General features: G+C 45.4%; 1 protein-coding gene across 3 annotated transcripts in view; it reads left to right on the top strand.

The window, feature by feature from the left end:
* ATG5 (autophagy related 5) overlaps positions 1–19220 on the top strand; it is a 370935-nt gene that overhangs the window by 103478 nt on the left and 248237 nt on the right. For all 3 annotated transcript variants that reach the window (XM_069235428.1, XM_069235426.1, XM_069235427.1), the window contains one exon: positions 15183–15261. In XM_069235428.1, coding sequence (XP_069091529.1) covers positions 15183–15261 — 79 coding nt within the window. The remainder of the gene's footprint in view (positions 1–15182; positions 15262–19220) is intronic.

Raw genomic sequence — 19220 nt, 5'->3', positions numbered from 1 at the left:
TTCCTGATACTATCTATGGTGCTTGGGTGAATGGCTCGAGTTATGGCATCTTTGGGGCTACCTGTCCTAATATTGGGCGATACCTTCCCCTCTTGCTGGCTAACACTCTTGGTCAGTTTATCTTTCTCTATTTCAGCTTTCTTTGTGTAGTAGGAGGTAATCTTTTTATCAGGACCTTCCCGAGGGGTAGTCCTATTGTTTAATAATGACTCTACCTCCTCAATGAGATCGTCAATTTCAGCTATAGTACAGTTCTCGCCTGCATTCCTGAGTTTTTTTGTGGATTTCTCCTTCCCCCTAGGGGGTTCTGATGCCTTGCGTTTTCCCATGTCTTTAGTCACCTATTTAATGCTTCGGCTCTACTGGAACCAGTTCTAGGCCTCCGGATTCTTGCCCTGATGGTGTTGGTTGAAGTGGCCTAAAGTGCCAGGCACAGATTACTTAAACCCTGAGGAGACTAGGAGGTAAAGTCCTTTTGAGTACAGGTAGGTACTTTTGTTATTTTTTTATTAAAGGGCCCGCCTCGAGAATGACTGGCCCTGCTTGTCAATCTCCGCTGTGGGGTGGGAGAATCCCACACGCTGGCTGTAAACTTGTTGAGTGAAGCCCTCCAAGTTATATCCAATTAGCATTTGTAATAGAAGATTTTGGAGGAAGGTCTAGTGAAGGTAGGGCTGAATAACGAGTATTGGCTTCTCAGATTAGACGTAACAAATGTTAAGATTTAAGCTTTACTCTCTTGAATACAAGCAGATCTCTTACTGGAAATGAGAAGGGGGGGGGCCCAGCCCAGCCTCCTCCGGACTCTGGCGGGCAATATCGAGCACACTACCCTATTAAAAAGGGGGGACTTGGCCCCCACCCCGTCAGTATAGCTGGAAACCTCAGTAAAGTCCTTTTTGTAGAAATAAGCATCGACACAGTACCTTCAGGCAGCCATGGACTTATGAGCTGCCTACCCCAGACGTCTTTGGATGGATGTCAGGGGGGTGGCCCTGCCCTGCCTCTTCCTGGCAATGACGGGCTCGCCCTTGGCCCGGACGCTTCCCGCGATGGCGGGAGCGCGTTTTAATTTTTAAAGGGCTCCTGCCCCAGAATGCTGCTCCCCGGTGCCTCCAAGGCGCTTCCCGCGACGGCGGGAGCGCGATTTAATTTTTAAAGGGCTCCTGCCCCAGAATGCTGCTACCCGGTGCCTCCAACGCACGTCCCGCGACGGCGGGAGCGCAATTTAATTTTTAAAGGGCTCCTGCCCCGAATGCTGCTCCCCGGTGCCTCCAGCGCGCTTCCCGCGACGGCGGGAGCGCGATTTAATTTTTAAAGGGCTCCTGCCCCAGAATGCTGCTCCCCGGTGCCTCCAAGGCGCTTCCCGCGACGGCGGGAGCGCGATTTAATTTTTAAAGGGCTCCTGCCCCAGAATGCTGCTACCCGGTGCCTCCAACGCACGTCCCGCGACGGCGGGAGCGCAATTTAATTTTTAAAGGGCTCCTGCCCCAGAATGCTGCTCCCCGGTGCCTCCAGCGCGCTTCCCGCGACGGCGGGAGCGCGATTTAATTTTTAAAGGGCTCCTGCCCCAGAATGCTGCTCCCCGGTGTCTCCAAGGCGCTTCCCGCGACGGCGGGAGCGCGATTTAATTTTTAAAGGGCTCCTGCCCCAGAATGCTGCTACCCGGTGCCTCCAACGCACGTCCCGCGACGGCGGGAGCGCAATTTAATTTTTAAAGGGCTCCTGCCCCAGAATGCTGCTCCCCGGTGCCTCCAGCGCGCTTCCCGCGACGGCGGGAGCGCGTTTTAATTTTTAAAGGGCTCCTGCCCCAGAATGCTGCTCCCCGGTGCCTCCAACGCGCTTCCCGCGACGGCGGGAGTGCGATTTAATTTTTAAAGGGCTCCTGCCCCAGAATGCTGCTCCCCTGTGCCTCCAACGCGCGTCCCGCGACGGCGGGTGCGCAATTTAATTTTTAAAGGGCTCCTGCCCCAGAATGCTGCTCCCCGGTGCCTCCAACGCGCTTCCCTTGCATTTTCTACTAAGTGCTGAAAAGTACTCTAAAACTTCTAAAAAGTTTCTAAAAGTTTGAAAACGTTTTTTTCTCTGTTCTTTAAAAAGTTCTGAAACTTTTTCTCTCTTCTCACTGTCTCTAAACCTTCTTTTATCATGTCTGCTGTAGAGTCTGCTCTTAAAATGGTCAATACTACCTATGACAATTTAAATTTCAAGAGCCTAAGGAGTCTCTGCTTAGATAGAGGTTTAGTGATCGGAAAGAACCCTACAAGAGAGTTTCTGTATAACATGCTCATTGTGAATGATGAGTCCCTAGCTGGCACTTCAAATGAGAAGTTAATAGATAGCTCCCATTCTGACTCAGGGGAACCCCTTGAGGGAGGTGGGGAGGGTTCTATTCCAAATCTGCCCCTCAGCAGACCACATAGCAATGCTGGTAGTAATAGGAGCTCCCATCATAGTAGGGATGTTTTTATTCCTGGAGGCCAGGTTGTCAGAGTCCAAGCTGTTAGGGACAGATCTCCCTCTGTTGTTTCCAATTCATCCTCAGTGTCCAAACATTCCCAACCCACCCACCCTGAAGACAACATGTTAGAAAGGGAACTCAAAAAGTTGAGAGTGGAAGAGACCCGACTGAAGCTTAAACAGCAACAGCTGGCTCTAGACAGGGCATCCCTAGACCTGGAGAAGGAGAGACAGAGATTGGGGTTTGGACCCCGTGGTGGCAGCAGCAGTATTCCTGATAGTAATCCTGTTAGAGAGCATGATTCCAGGAATCTGCACAAGATAGTTCCCCCTTACAAGGAGGGGGATGACATCAACAAGTGGTTTGCTGCACTTGAGAGGGCCTGTATGGTACAGGGGGTCCCTCAAAAGCAGTGGGCTGCTATATTGTGGCTATCTTTCAATGGAAAGGGTAGGGATAGGGATAGGCTCCTTACTGTTAGAGAAAGTGATGCTAACAATTTTGCAGTTTTGAAGGATGCACTCTTGGATGGATTTGTCTTAACCACTGAACAACACAGGATTAAGTTCAGAGACACCAGAAAAGAGTCCTCACAAGACTGGATAGACTTTGTTGACTTTTCAGTGAAGGCCTTGGAGGGGTGGTTACGTGGCAGTAAAGTTTCTGACTATGAAAGCCTGTATAATCTTATTCTGAGAGAGCATATTATGAATAACTGTATGTCTGACTTGTTACACCAATATCTAGTGGACTCAGATCTGACCTCTCCCCAAGAATTGGGAAAGAAGGCAGACAAATGGGTCAGAACAAGAGTGAACAGAAAAGTTCATACAGGGGGTGACAAGGATGGCAAGAAGAAGGATGGTAAGTCTTCTGACAAGGGTGGGGACAAAAGTAAAACTGAGTCTTCATCAGGCCCACAAAAATCCTCTGGTGGGGGTGGTGGGTCCAAATCCTCTTCAAATCAAGTTAAAAAGCCTTGGTGTTATTTGTGTAAAGTCAAAGGCCATTGGACAACTGATGCCAGTTGTCCAAAGAAAAACACCAAACCTCCCACTACCACAACCCCTACTGCAAACTCTAGTACTCCTAGTAATAGCAGTGGTGGTGGGAGCAGTAATGAACTTGGAACACCTCTCACAACTGAGAGCACTATCAACACAGTTGTTATCATGCACTTCTGGAAGCTGAGGGGAAAGCTCCCACCATAAGCCAAGATGTGCACTGAGTGACATGGAGTAATACCATACGCCCTCACCGGTGGATACAAGTGACCTCAAGAGATTCATCAAACACTGTTCAACTCATTAAATGATGTTCAGTGTAGCAGGTGACTCTTCAACAAGTGTATTACTAAACACCAATCAATCTCCGATCACCTAACAAAGGAGGATCCTGCAACACCAGGGCGAACCCAGAACACAGGACAGAGGTGGTACTAAAGACTGTAAACCCGTGAAAAAAAAGATCAAAACAGGAACTTTCCACGCCAGAGTCCCCTATTAAACCCAAAACAGATAACTGTGCAACACCAGAACTAATTATGCAAAAACTGGACCAACTTCACATCCTCGCACAGTCCACAAAGACAACCATGGAATCCACGTAAAATGACCTCTCCTCCTTGAAACAATCTATACCCTAATAAACAGCAGAGTCTCTGAAGAATCTCCGAAGTAGAATCGTGCATAAGTAATATAGAGGACCATGATCACACCTCACCTAAAGCAAAGGCAACAACCTCAACAAGATTAACACACTTAAAGAAACACATCACAGAACTAGAGGATAGAAATAAGAGAGGTAACCTCCAAATATTTGTCCGTCTTCAGACTTCTCTGATACTCACATACAGAGTCCATAATTACCCAAGTGAAGACAAAACAAAGGATCAAATGGCAAGGGGCATCCATTGGGATATCACAAGATTACTCAAAAGACACTGCTGAAAAGCGGAAAACAATTATCTCCTTATGCCAATCCCTAAAAGCTGGGAAATGGCCTTTACTACGTGGCCGGAGCCACACAGACCATAACTACGCAAGCATTACCAGGCTTACCCTGAACCATTCATGTTTTATTTTTTGCTGGGGAAGGGTATTAGGGCTCAGGGCAGGAAGGGCTTAGGCTTTGGTTTGGGGGTGGGGGGGGGTGGGGAGTAGTTTTGGGCCTCAGAGGGGGTGAGGGAGGAGGTTAGGGTACTTTTTAAGTTAATGGGGAGGGATGGATGGCTGGACCACACATGTGTTTACCACATATATCTTTAATAGCCATGCTTTTACAGCGGAATTCGTTGTAAAGGCATGCGTGGTAAAGGCATGCATGGTAAAGACGTAGTTGTGGTTCCGACCGTTTTGTTCAGCCAAGCGTGGTTCTCTCATAGAACTCTAAAAGCCTCATCAATTTGTTCTCATTCATTGGACCAGCACGTCTAAAGGCAATCCCCAATGGAAAAAACACATTATTTGAGGATCCTAAAGACCTAGAATCCTTCAGTGTGTAGATTGAAAACTCTAAAATGTGCAGCTAATAATTTGCAGAAGACGTTAACACTCCTTTTCTAACAAATGTAATGTGCCAACAAACTTACCCCAACAAACATGCCCCTACTTAGCTTCTAACTGATTATTCAGCTAATAGACTACTCTTAGAAATGGGGTCTCTTGTTGGCAGTTGGTTTGCACCCTGTCCTAGTAGGGACCCTCACTCTAGTCAGGATAAGGGAGATACCTGCTCAGATAACACCTGCTCTCACCCCCTTGGTAGCTTGGCACGAGCAGTCAGGCTTATCTCAGAAGCAATGTGTAAAGCATTTGCACATAACACACAGTAATAAGTGAAAACACTACAAAAGGACACCACACCAGTTTTAGAAAAACAACTGATATTTATCTATGTAGAAAAAGACCAAAATGATAAAAATCCAACATACAGTGTTAAAGATATGAATTTTGCAAGATTTACTCAAAAATACAGTTCCTTGAAGTTGATAGCTCCACCTGGGGCTATCACGGCGTTGTGATCAACAAAACCAACAGTGCAAGCCAGCCACAGTGTTGCAGGAAGACCCTCAAAACAGTACCATTTGGAATTGCAGGGCGTTGTTATCCTCGCGGTGAGCTCTGGAGAGCGGTGTCGCTGACATCGGGTTGTCAGTTCTGGAGTCGGTGCGCGGTTCGTCGGGCCCTTGACACGCTTTGCAGATCGAACTCCGGGCTGATGAAGTCAGGAGCGGTGGCGTGGATGGCGTCGGGGCTGCGGTGCGAAGCGGGATGATGTGATGTGTGGTGCCCACAGGTCATGGTGCAGGCAGCGGCTTGGTGACTGCGTCCAGTGGCGTTGGTGAGACCAGGGCTGCGGTGTGAAGCGGGCGGTGCGACATGCGGTGTCACCAGTTCACGGTGCAGGCAGTGGGGTCATCGTTGGTGAAGCGCTGTCATTGTTGGGTCCAAGCCAGCAGTGCGGCATGGGACGGTGCTTCGTGATCCTCACGAGCGGTGTCCACAGGCCACTGTGCAGGCAGGGATGCCTGGTGACTACACTGGAGTCGATGGTGCTGGCATCGGTGGACCGGTGCTGCGGTGCTGGACGGGATGGTGCTGCTTGTACCTCACGAGCGGTGGCCACGGTGCAGGCAGGGATCCTGGTGACGACACTGGAGTCGATGGTGCTGGCGTCGGTAGACCAGGGCTATGGCGCGGGACGGGATGGTGCTTTGTGTACCTCACGAGCGGTGTCCACAGGCCACGGTGCAGGCAGCGGCACTGGTGTCAGCAGGAGCGTCATCGTCGGGGATGCCCAAGCTGCAGTGTGAGCAGGCGATGCCGGAGTGCGGGGCCCCCAAGGCACTGTGTGGGCAGCGGCTTGTTGAAGTCGTCCAATGACGGTGTCGGTGAGACCAGGGTCGCGGTGCGAAGCGGGGCAGTGCGGCTCTGTGCGGTGTCTGCAGGTCACGGTGCAGGCCAGCGGCTTTGTTGGCGGTGGCTCAGTGGTTTCTCCTCTTGAACAGCACAAAACACACAGTTCCCAGTGCTCCAGGTCGAGCAAACTGAAGTCTTTGGTGTCCCTGAGACTTCCAACAGGAGGCAAGCTCTGCTCCAAGCCCTTGGAGAACTTTCTCAAGTAGGACACACAGCAAAGTTCAGTTTGCACTCTTTTCAGGCAGAAGCCGCAACTGCAGGCCAGTCCAACAGAGAAATCCAGCAAAAGGGCAGTACTCCTCCTCCAGCTCTTTAGCTTTTCTCCTGGGCAGAGGTTCCTCTTGATTCCATAAAGATTCTAAAAGTCTGGGTTTTGGGTCTTCTTCTTATACCCCTCTCTGCCTTTGAAGTTGGCAAACTGCAAGCAAAGTCTCAAGTGTTTGTGAGATCCTTCCTTGTCCAGGCCAGGCCCCAGACACACACCAGGGTGTTGGAGACTGCATTGTGTGAGGGCAGGCACGGTCCTTTCAGGTGTGAACGACCACTCCTCCCTCCCCTCTAGCTCAGATGGCTCATGAGGATATGCAGGCTACACCCCGCCCCCCTTTGTGTCACTGTCTAGAGAGATGCAAAACAGCCCAACTGTCAAACTGACCTAGACAGACAATCCACAAACAGGCAGAGTCACAGAATGGTTTAAGCAAGAAAATGCGTACTTTCTAAAAGCGACATTTTCAAACAGACAGTTTAAAAACCAACTTCACTAAAAGATGTATTTTTAAATTGTTAGTTCAGAGACCCTAAACTCCACATTTTTATCTGCTCTCCAAGGGAATCTGTGTTTTAAGGATATTTAAAGGCATCCCCCATGTTAACCTGTGAGAGAGATAGGCCTTGCACAGTGAAAACCGAATTTGGCAGTATTTCACTGTTAAGACATATAAAACACACTAGTATATGTCCTACCTTAAACATACACTGCACCTTGCCCCCGGGGCTACCTAGGGCCTGCCTTAGGGGTGCCTGACATGTAGTAAAAGGGAAGGATTAGGCCTGGCAAGTGGGTACACTTGCCATGTGGAATTGGCAGTTTAAAACTGCACACACACACTGCAGTGGCAAGTCTAAGCCATGTTTACAGGGCTACTAATGTGGGTGGCACGACCAGTGCTGCACGCCCACTAGTAGCATTTGATTTACAGACCCTGGGCACCTCTAGTGCACTGTACTAGGGGCTTACTAGTAAATCAAATATGCCAATCATGGATAAACCAATCAACAGTACAATGTACACAGAGAGCAAATGCACTTTAGCACTGTTTTTGCAGTGGTAAGGTGCCCAGAGTCCTAAAGCCAACTAAAACTGGTCAGAAAAATTAGGAGGAAGGAGGCAAAAGGACTAGGGATGACCCTGTAAAATGGGCCTGGTGCAACAACAACCAACTGAACAACCAACTAATGATAGTAAGATAGAATATACAGTTACCATAATGATGGTCTTATTCTACTACACATTCTGTATTTTGTGCGCTCTAATGTAATATAGTGATTCACTTTATCTTTGTTTTCTATAACCAGCAAGCTGTGATTAACAATTAACTTGGATTGTACCCCTCTAATCTGCCTCTGGGCACGCATCCTTATAAAGCAACCGTGCATACTGACTTTATATTCCATGACTGTGTCACAGTTTTAACAAGATACTAACCCTATCTACTTAGACAATCTCAGACCTACCCCTAATAATTAGGTTAACATATAGGATATGATATGATATTCAGATGATGTTCTGATTTTGTGTCTGATTTTCACACCTTTTTCAGCTGGTTCAATGGTGGGATTAGATGGTGGGATTAGATGTCGATGGGATGTGTGCTTCGTCAACTAATAAGAAATCAATGCGGGAGAATGTGTTGTGGGGGTGAGGAAAAAATGAATAGTCTTTACCTGTGGGGTTAAATAGTCTCCAGATATATTTTAGTTTATGGGCTTTGCAGAGGTTTAGCATTTGTTTGTGCAACTTATTGTGTATGAAGAGTTAGGATGCTGTCTCATGGGAGGTTAAAATCCCCACCCACTATGAGTCTGCAGTGCACGGGTAGGCTGGAAAGCTTTTTATTAAGATTTAACCAATACATTGGGTTATCACCATTAGGGGCATATATATTCACAATTATGAGGTCTGTGTTATATTTCTGAAGTTTGGTAATGAGCCGTCTCCCTTCAGGGTATGCCTCCATTGCAGTAATGGAGAGCCCAGAGGATTAGGAAACAAGGGTGATTAAGCCATTTTGTTTTTATGGCTGGAGCGTAGGATAAATCACCCACCCATTTTCTTAGTAGAAAGCTTCTTTTAAGGCAACTTCCGTTTCCTGTAGGTATATAAGGTCCCCCTTAAGTTTGTGGGTGTAGCATAGGATTTTTAGTTGTTTTGTTGTAATGGTTCAGTCGCTTGACATTAAGGGATAGGATCTTTAGGTTATGCATAGGTAGAACGATTTGTTCAAGTCACCTGAGTGACATGCGTTTTTCCTGTTTGAGAGGGTGGGAATTGAGGAGAGGGTAGAGGGTGTGGTGAACGGGGGCTAAAATGGGGTGGGTACAGGAGGGGCCAGGTATGGGAATGGAAGAAGAAGGTAATAGAGTGTAGCATTAGCATGAAAAGAAAGAGCGGAAGGAAGAAGCTGGCTGAAAAGAGAACAGAGATACAATATGTATAGCATAACTGGAGTATTATAATCAGTTTACCTAAAAGGATACCTAAGGAAATCTAAACAGAGAGTGGGCTTTGGGGGCCAGGAGACATTGACCCTAGAACAGGAGCCTGAGTCTGTGCCCTTCAGGTGGTGCATTGATAGGTTCTAAGAAGGTTCTGAATGCATGAATAAGCGTGGGGGATTTGAGTGACATTCAGTTATGTTGGTGAAACAGGCAGCCTGCAGGTTTCTGCTGTGGTTGCATGAGAGAGGATGATGCATGGAGTGTATAGGGACATGAGTGCTAGTTGGCAGGAGACCATGTGGAGGGATGGATTGGTAACCGCAGAAACATTAGTAACCCTGAATGACAACATTGGTGAACAACATTGAGCATCACTGAATAGCAAACATTTACAATAGAGAGTACATATCATCTGAGAGTAGAACCATCTTACTACCATTGACAACTGTGCCAGTTGAGAAAGTCAGTGTCACAATTTGCATTTGTTAGTGGTCTCTAGAAGATCTGGGGAAGCAAGATGCTATACTCCATAGGTCTTCAGATATTACCTTAATTATTATGGGTAGGTCTCAGATTGTCTAAGTAGATAGAGTTAGTATATTATATTATTAAGACTGAGAAATAGTCATAGAATATGATACCAGGTGCTTTATAAGGATGTTCACATAGAGGCAGATTAGTGGAGTGTGATCCAAGTAAATTGTTATTTGCAGCTCGCTGTTTACAATAGTCAAAGATAAAGTAAAACACTGTATTACATTAGAGCGTGCAAAATATAGACTGTGTTGTAGATGAAGAACATCATTAGGGTAACTGTGTGCTCTCCATTTCTATCATTAGGAGGTTGATCTTTGGTAGTCGATTAGCTGGTTAATCAGTTAGATGTTAAGTAGTGGCATGTTTGTTGGGATAAGTTTGTTGCTCAGTTAAATTTGTTAGAAGGGGAGTGTTAGCGCCTTCTGCATATTATTTGGTGCACATCCTCGAGTGGTAGTTGGCAAGAGACTATGTGAAGGAATGGGTTGGTAACCGCGGAAACATCTGTTATATTGAATAATGGTGGGCAACATTGATCCACATTGAATAGCAGAAATTTATGTTGTAAACTACATATCATCAAGGAGTATGTCATTCTTACAACTGTTGACAACTGTATCTCTACAACATGCTCTACAACATTTCTAGCTCCACCCCCAAATCAAAAATATGGAGGTTGAATGACCTTCTAACTGAAGACCCTTCCTTCAGAGAGTCCATGAAGAAAGAAATTGATCACTCTATTGAAACAAACAGAAACTCAGTCCCAAATCCTCAGATAGTATGGGACGCTCTAAAATCCACTCTCCGGGGACATATGATCACACTTATGGCAAGAAAAAATAAACACAATAATACAACACTAGACCAACTAGAAAATCAAATAAAACACACTCCCAAACAATCTAGAGATAAGTCACAACTATTCAATTTAACTATACTTAAATATGAGTATAACAAAATCTGAAATAACAAAGCACATCTACTATTCCAAAGACTCAAAGGCATTCATTTGGGTGGCCGTAACAGGGCAGGCAGAATACTAGCCTCCTACCTAAAACAAACCGATCGTAAAATGAGAATAACCTTCATAATGAATGAGCGGGCATTCCCTTTAAAAGAGAGAAAGATATCCTTGCCACATTCGAAAAATTCTATCATAGCCTGTATACCAAAGGGACTGACACCACTTATGAAGCCTGCCTAAACTATCTCTCGGCTGGAAACCTTCTTGCTATAAAGAAAAACTAAACACTAAGAAAGCTCTAGGCCCAGACGGCTTCCCAACCTCCGTCTATCAAACATGATCTGCATCCTTAATCTCACCATTAGAAGATCTTTATACACACTTCTCCAGTACAGGCGACATTCAAGGTACAGCCGCAGAAGCTACAATAGTCGTCATTCTCAAGAACAAGAAAGATCCAACCAACCCCAAAAATTACCGCCCAATAGCCTTAATAAATATTGACTGTAAAATGTATGCAAAAATTCTGACGCTCAGATTAGAACCCATCCTAGGCCAAATCATTCACCCTTCCCAAACAGGTTTCATCAAAGGTAGATTTGGCTCCGACAGTCACTTTTTAGAAATAGACCCACACCTGGAACACCCTTCATGTGTGATAGCACTTGATGCGGAAAAGGCATTTGATAAGATGTCCTGGCCTTTTTTACATGCTACTCTTACTAGCTTCAACTTAGGCCCTGCTTTAATCAAGATGATTCTTGTCTTATACCAAGAACCACGAGCCAGAATTAATATCAGTGGCTGCCTCTCCATTACATTTACACTCCAACAAGGAGCCAGACAGGGATGCCTCCCCCCTAGCCTTTGCTATTCTTAATCACTCTAGAGCCCTCTCCTGATACAAATCCGAGAAAATATGGAGATCCCAGGCATTCCCTTTAAGGCAAGTCCTCAGAAAGTAGCCGCATATGCGGATTACATTCTCATCATTACTTCTCAGGCAGACGTAGCCTTAGCTAATATTATGTCAACTATCAACAACTATGCTCAGGACACAAGATATTTCGTTAACAGGGATAAAACCGAGGTCCTCTCCCTTAATGTATACTGCAACAAAGCCATTATAGGTTACCACGGGCCTAAATGGAACCCCAGACAAAATAAAATACCCAGGTTTATAGTTTTCCCCAAACCTTAGAGAGTCCATTAGTTATAATGAGAGCGTGATCTTAAACAAAATTGAGGATTCCATAGAGAGTTAGTTCTCCAAATTCATTACATGGTAGGGGAGAATAGAATCCATCAAAATGATGATTTCACCACTTATCATTTTCCTCATTAGTGTGTCTCCTTTAAACCTCTCGGACAATTTCTTTACTAGGATAGAAAGTATCCTTACCGAATTCCTATGCAATCCAAAAAAAAAAAAAAAAAAGAATTTCCCTCAAGAAACTGAGACTACTGAAAACTGTGGGAGGACTAAACGTATCCAATTTTAGGAGATGATACACATCTTCCTAGCTAAACAGGGAAGCCTTTGGCTTGCCCCCTCCCATTATACCTCTTCATCGTGGCTCTAAATCGAAAAAGCACTGGCCAAGCCTCTCTCTCCTACTTCCTTGGTTGTAACAAAAAAAATAACAGACCACTCTACAAACATACTTATTTGCACGGTTCAAGCTCTCTGGAAGATAGACAGTAAGCAGTCTAATAAAATGTGGTGCTCACTGTTTGCCTTTTTTGGCTCAACGAACTTCTAAAAATAGACGGAAAAAACGTTTTTATAGAGGACTAGGCGAATAAAGGTATACTACTAATAAAAGACTTAGGCACCTTTCCCATCTCAAAATGTTGAACTAAAAGACAGAGGGCCTGATTACAACTTTGGAGGAGGTGTTAATCCGTCCCAGATGTGACGGATACACCACCAGCCGTATTACAAGTTCCATAGGATATAATGGACTCGTAATATGGCTGGTTGTAAATCCGTCACTTTACCGCCACTTTTGGGACGGATTAACACCTCCTCCAAAGTTGTAATCAGGCCCATAGACTTCTACCTTTTCCTAAAAATCAAAGCAACTATTTCTAGACACAAATGCACCTCCATGGTGGACTTACCCACCACCCTGCAGTCATACAATAAAATAACTGTACACTCCCTTCTATCCCCTACTAGCTCTGTTCTGACCAAATCAAAACAAAACAAATGGGAATCACCCCTTTGTTCCTCTGATCATTCGCAAAAGACACCACTAAATTGGTCACACACTTGGGCAAACGTAACCACAAGAAAATCATCCCATCAGTTTCCCAAACTAGGTACTGGATGGCTCACACGACCCACTGGACCCTGACTAAATTGTGCAAACTTAGCCTCCACAAATCTGACATCTCCTGGAGCTGCAGAAAAGCACCAGGAGACTGAAATCACATGCTGCGAGACTGCACCTTCTCAAAAACATTTTGTGATTACATAGGGAAAACTGGTTCAAAAATCCTAAAGATTATCTGGATTCCAAACTCAGCCTCTGTTACACCAGGTATCCTTCCTCCAACCTTAAACTACAGAGGGAAGACTACATACCATGGGATATACATGTCTCAGGTCTCAAAACCATACTTTCTGAATGAAGAGATTTATCTAAATTCTCCCCAACACTTAGTGGAAATGGATACAATTTACCAGAGGTGCAGATAGCTCTCTAAACTCATATCTGAAAACAAACTATGGGAGGAAGGATAAAATCTTGTTGAAGCTTGACAGTTTTGTGCTTAAATCACCTCCATATTTACACCATCATCCCACCCCAACCCTTCCCCTGCCCCCCTCCATATACGCCATCCCAACCGCAGACCCCTCATCTGTATCTACTGTCCTGTCTCTATCATCTGTTCTACTCTTTATCCACTCTGCTCCCACAGCCAAAAGTTAGTGGATCCTCAGTTTAACAAAATACTTTTACTGCTAGATGTCAGCTCACCACTACAAACATCACTAGTCTACCAACGCTATAACTCACTCATGTAATCGATCTCCACCTACCTCTTCTCCTGAACCCTTGTTATAAAGCTACAATGTTGTACTCTTCAGAATTTTGCATCTCCCCATTATTGTACCTTGTTGTTGACATACATTTAAAATGGCTGTACTTTTACATCTTTATAAAAACTTAATAAAAATGACTTAGAAAAAAAAAAAAGGCTCTGCATTAATAAACGAAAAATACAAGCTTAAACAGCATAAACATATAGACACAAATACTACCGCAACTGCAGACAATTTCCTTCCCTGCTCTTTAATGTGGTACTGGGCGGGGAGGTTGGGCTTACTTGCCCCAAGGGCAAAAAAAACATTAAAACATGTTGTCCTTGACACCAAACAATATGTCCTGGGTGTAGGGCTATGGGAATTCCACTCCCCTGTGAGGTCTCTTCTGTAGTTAATTTTGATTACTTTTGTAGATGCCAGCTGGTTTGGATAGGATCTATCCAATCAATCTGCTGATACCTCCCAAATGTAAGCCTATGAGAAATAAAAAGGCCTTTTTTTTTATGACTCCAAGCTACCATGTGTTGAGATGAATCCCACTCGGGGAAGGAGCGGGAAGATCCCCACCTTGCCAATGTGGACATCAAAGGCATAAAGTAAGAATCTTCAGGACCCTGGCAACCTCAATCCACGAGGACATGAGACCCCAGTTATGAACCTTCTTCAATGCTGAGGTCTTGGAAATTCTCCTTCCACTCAGATGAAAGTTCTAAAAGCAATCAGGTTTCGCACTAAGATTTCCTTAGTGGAAGAAGAGCCATTATTGTGGACTTGGAAAGAGCCAGAGTGTCAATAGTTTGCCCTGATTCGTCACAGGCAACATAGGAGACACAACCCGACTACAAAAAAAAGCAATTGATTACACTGGTCTCCAATGGCTGTGCTATGGCACCTGGTGAAATTTAGGATGAAATGGTTGGTAATGTACTGGTATTTATCCACCAATTTGTGGCCAAGGACTTCTAAACATACAGAGCCACACGCAACTGCGGTTCTCCTAAGTCACAAGCCCACATTTGTTTTCTAGGAGGCATTCTTCACTTTCTCCACTATGGGTGATTATAAATTGTGTCATACTGAGATCCTGCTAGGAGGTGGTCATATGAGAGATTCTACCTGAGTTTGATACACTATTAGTAACATACTGTGCAACAAGTTTTTGATCATATCATACCTTTGCATATTCATGCAATCTGTACCACTACTCTTGTCCTTAGTGGACAGGTAGTTCATATTTTTTAGCTGGGAACATTTTCATGTTTCTTAGATTGAAAATCGTGACAAGGTAATTATTTTTACTCATGTCCTATACAGTCTGCGTTAAAGGTTCATCATTATTTATATGCTATCTTATTGCTGGTGTATCAATAAAAATGATTAAACTAAACAATGAGTTTCCTTTGAAATAATATTTCTTTGTATTGCAACCTCTTGTGTTTATTCAGTACACACCTACATTATTGCCAGTTTATTTACAATTGAAATAAAATAAAGTTGACTGTTTTTCTCTTTCTCTTCTAGGCATTATCCCATAGGCTTACTGTTTGACCTGCACGCCTCAAATACAGCTCTTCCTTGGAACATCACCGTACACTTTAAGGTAACGCAATAAATTGAGCCAATATCACCACACTTTCACAAAAGCAAGTGTGAAACATTTTTTATGACAGATTTAAGCTGCTGCTTCTCGTGCATTAGTGACACTGCTTTATGTTTCTTCAGGCTTGTTGGTCTGAAAGCATTGGCAATGGGGAAACATTTTATTGTAGTGAATACGTGTTTTGGGCCTGACTCACAAAGGTAACTTACACTTTTGAGTAAGTTTAAACTTTTGAGTAAGTTTACTATTTGTGGGCACTTTTGTTGTAACTTATACTTTTGCAGTAACTTAAGCTTTTTTAATAAGTCCAGCACTAGACATGGCCAACCACTGGTACTGCAACACCCTCTCATAGAAAAAAGAGGTAATGAAGTAGGGACTTACTACAAAAGTGTACATTAGTTCAAAATTGTTGTTTGTGAATACAAAAAAATTAGTAAACACTCAAAAATTTAAATTAATACAAAGCAGTTTATGAATAGCACTTTGTAGTCCGTTTTGTAGTACTACAAAACAGAGTACAAAGTGAAGTTTGTGAATCAGGACCTCAGTATTTTGTTCCCCATTATAAGCGCAGAGCACCACCATATTTTAACTTCCCTCTATTCAAAGCATCAGCGTTTTGACTTTTTTCCTGGCAGGTGGGGGACTGTCTAAAGTGTTGACAGCAACCAAACACCTCAGCGGAGGCTGGTATCTGTTTTTTAAGGTTCAGAATGGCTGAATAGTGTGTTGAAGTCCTGCATTGTTGGTGGGCATCCATTTTATTGTTTCACCCGAAGCTTCCGCGTGTTGCGATTTGACAAAACGTCTTCTGCAGCCAGTACCTCAACTAAACATACTCCTCACAGAGTTTAGTATTTTCTTTCCTCTTAATTTGGGATATGTTGTCTATGTTGGGAAGATAACTTACATTTCTCTTGATGTTAATGGGCAGTAGAACGGTGTGTAGTGTGTGTTAGAGTTGTATACTTTCAGAAACAATTCAGGTGATGTGGCCATGTCTGCTCTGTGCCGAGATCTTAAGGTTGCACGTAACAACTCAAACACAAAAATAGTGATCTAGCCTTTATTGAGCACTATTTTCGTAGTTGAATCATAGCCACAGCGTGTGATCGCACAGCAGTAACATGATTTGCCATACAGCGATGCTTTAGACATAGATAACCTACCACAGTGGAATACCTTAACCAGAAGCGCAATGTTGGCAAAAAGTGTCCAGGTCACTGAGCAAGCAAGCAAGCTAGCCTTCAATTTGAAGGTAGTTTCTTGAAATGTTTCAACAAATAAAACTTTGTTCAACTAGAACTTATTTTAGCCATGTTTACTAGCTAACAATTGAACTCACTCTCTTAATCACTTTCATCTATTCCCTTGGACCATTCACTGTACCTTATACTGTACATTATACAGCAGGTTAGTGAAAATGCATTCTACACATTCATGAATTGTCCATCCTCACTTTGAAGTTTTCCCACAAGGAACACGAAATGACCAAAAATATATTCGCAATACGGAGGATATGGCCCATCTGTGCCATATTCCTATGCTTAAGTATTGCAAGCTCTGTGCATGAAGAAGCCTGCTACAGAATACTTTGCACAAACCCTTATGCCACTGGTGTTCATATCTTATACTTACATAGTTGATTAAATTATTTAATTTAAGTTGGAATTACTGGGTAACCCTAACATTTGTTACAATTGCTTTAAGAAACAGGAGAATAAGCACAATATAACGAATCAGTAATTGCAATTCCTGCAGTTGACTGCAAAGACGATAAGTGAAAATTAACGATGTGGAAAAAATACCCATCCTAATTTGCTTTAAATCAGTGTTTCTGTTTCTTGCCCTTTCCCTTTCTCTCCCCACTCATAACGGTCTGTTCTTTTTTGTCCTCTTTACAACTTTGTCCAAGAGCACTTTTTTTCACCCTTCTCTGGGGGCTGTGAAGCTTTGTACTTACGTACAAGCGGGGGCTGCACAAATACATTTCACAAATGAATTACACATTTTTAGGCACGGGGAGATTAAGGGGGTGATTCTGACCTCGGCGGTAAAATGCCCTTACCGCCGGTCATAAGACCGCCATAACACCGCCGCGGCCGCGGTCAACCGCCACGGTCATTCTGACCCACAACGGCCAAACCTCCAAAAATCCGTCCTCCACTGCAGCCCGCCACATCGGCGGGCAGCGATAAACTGGAGATGACCAAACCTCCACCGTCACGCCAACAGAAATACGCCCATGCCATTACGACCCACGAATCCACACGGCGGTCATTCAAACGCGGTATTTCATTGGCGGTACACCCCGCCGCGGTCAGAATATACACACATCACCAAAACACAGCCACATTGGACAATTTGAAATACACACACCTGATACACATACACACACCACTCCCACACAATCAACCAACTATAAAACACACACCCACATCACCCACAAACCCCTGCGACCCTAATTACTGAGAGAAGGAGAGAGAGACACAGCAGACAATCCATAGCAAGACACACTGAGGCACACTACACCATCACACACACCACATAGTAGCACAAAGCACCACTCACCAACACACTCCTCATCACATACACCACCCCACACCTCACCCACACCACCCCATGGCACCCCAAAGGCACCCACGCTTTTCGGACCAAGAACTCCGGGTCATGGTGGAGGAAATCCTAAGAGTGGAACCCCAGCTCTTCGGCTCGCAGGTGCAGCACACCAGTATAGCCAGGAAGGCGGAGCTATGGCAGCGGATCGTGGACAGGGTCAACGCGGTGGGACAGCATCCCAGGAATAGGGAGGACATCCGCAAAAGATGGAACGACCTACGGGGGGAAGGTCCGATCGATGGTCTCCAGACACAACATCGCGGTCCAGAAGACTGGCGGCGGACCCCCACCCACCCCTCCCGAATTTACATCGTGGGAGCAAGAGGTCTTGACCATCCTGCATCCTCAGGGCCTCGCAGGAGTAGCCGGAGGAATGGACTCTGGTAAGTCCAATCTCAACTACTATATCCCCCCCACCCCACCAGCATGCCAACCCACACCCCCACCCTCACCCCCAAACCCCCAGCACACATCCTCCCTGACAATGTCTCACCAGCACAACCCACCCATCCCAACACCAACTCCTGCATGCCAACACAAATCATGGGCACCCATCACCTAAGCATGACCACTGCACCAACCCCTCCCCCCCACTAAATACCCTCACAACACCTCCCTCCAGGGAATGCCTGCACTGGGGGACAAGGGCACCCACAACACGCATGCTATTGCACACACAGAAATAATAACCAAACTCTCTTACCCCATGCAGGACCCGAACGACAACACACCAGCCAGGAGGGTCCAGAAGTGTCCATCCCACCACCGGAACAGGCCCACACTGAGGATAGCAGCTCTGTCGACAGTGAACCTGATGACCAGCCCGGACCATCGGGGACCTCTGGGCAGTCGGTTCCCCTCAGGCAGCCACAGGCCACACCAGACCCGACCCCCTCTGCCGACACCAGCACAGCTCCCACCCAGCGGGCCCATGCCTCTGTCTCTAGGACAGCTCAATCAGCGGTGTGTCTGCCACTACAGGGCACCCAGGCTAACCCAACACCCCAACAACAACAGGGACCTGGGGGCAGTGGTGGCGGGCACACCGTCCAGGGGACAGAGGCCGGGGGAAACCGGGCAGCTCGGAGGGCTGCTGTGCGACAGGGGGGGAGGAGAGGCCCAGGGAACCCACTCTCCAAGAGGCCCTCACCACCATCATGGGGGCATACCACCACTCCCAAGAAACGATGGCGACGGTACTGGCCAGGTTCACTGAGATCCAGGCACAGCAGGAGGAACGCTACATGGGTTTCAGGGAGGAGCTGAGAATCATCGGGACCGCAATGGGGACCATCGTCCTGGCCCTCCACAGGATAGAGGACGCGTTGCGGGACCAT

This window comes from Pleurodeles waltl, chromosome 5, assembly GCF_031143425.1.
Source record: "Pleurodeles waltl isolate 20211129_DDA chromosome 5, aPleWal1.hap1.20221129, whole genome shotgun sequence".
Lineage (NCBI taxonomy): Eukaryota > Metazoa > Chordata > Amphibia > Caudata > Salamandridae > Pleurodeles > Pleurodeles waltl.
Note: the sequence above shows the minus strand (reverse complement) of the source record. Positions and strands in the feature narration are given on the sequence as shown.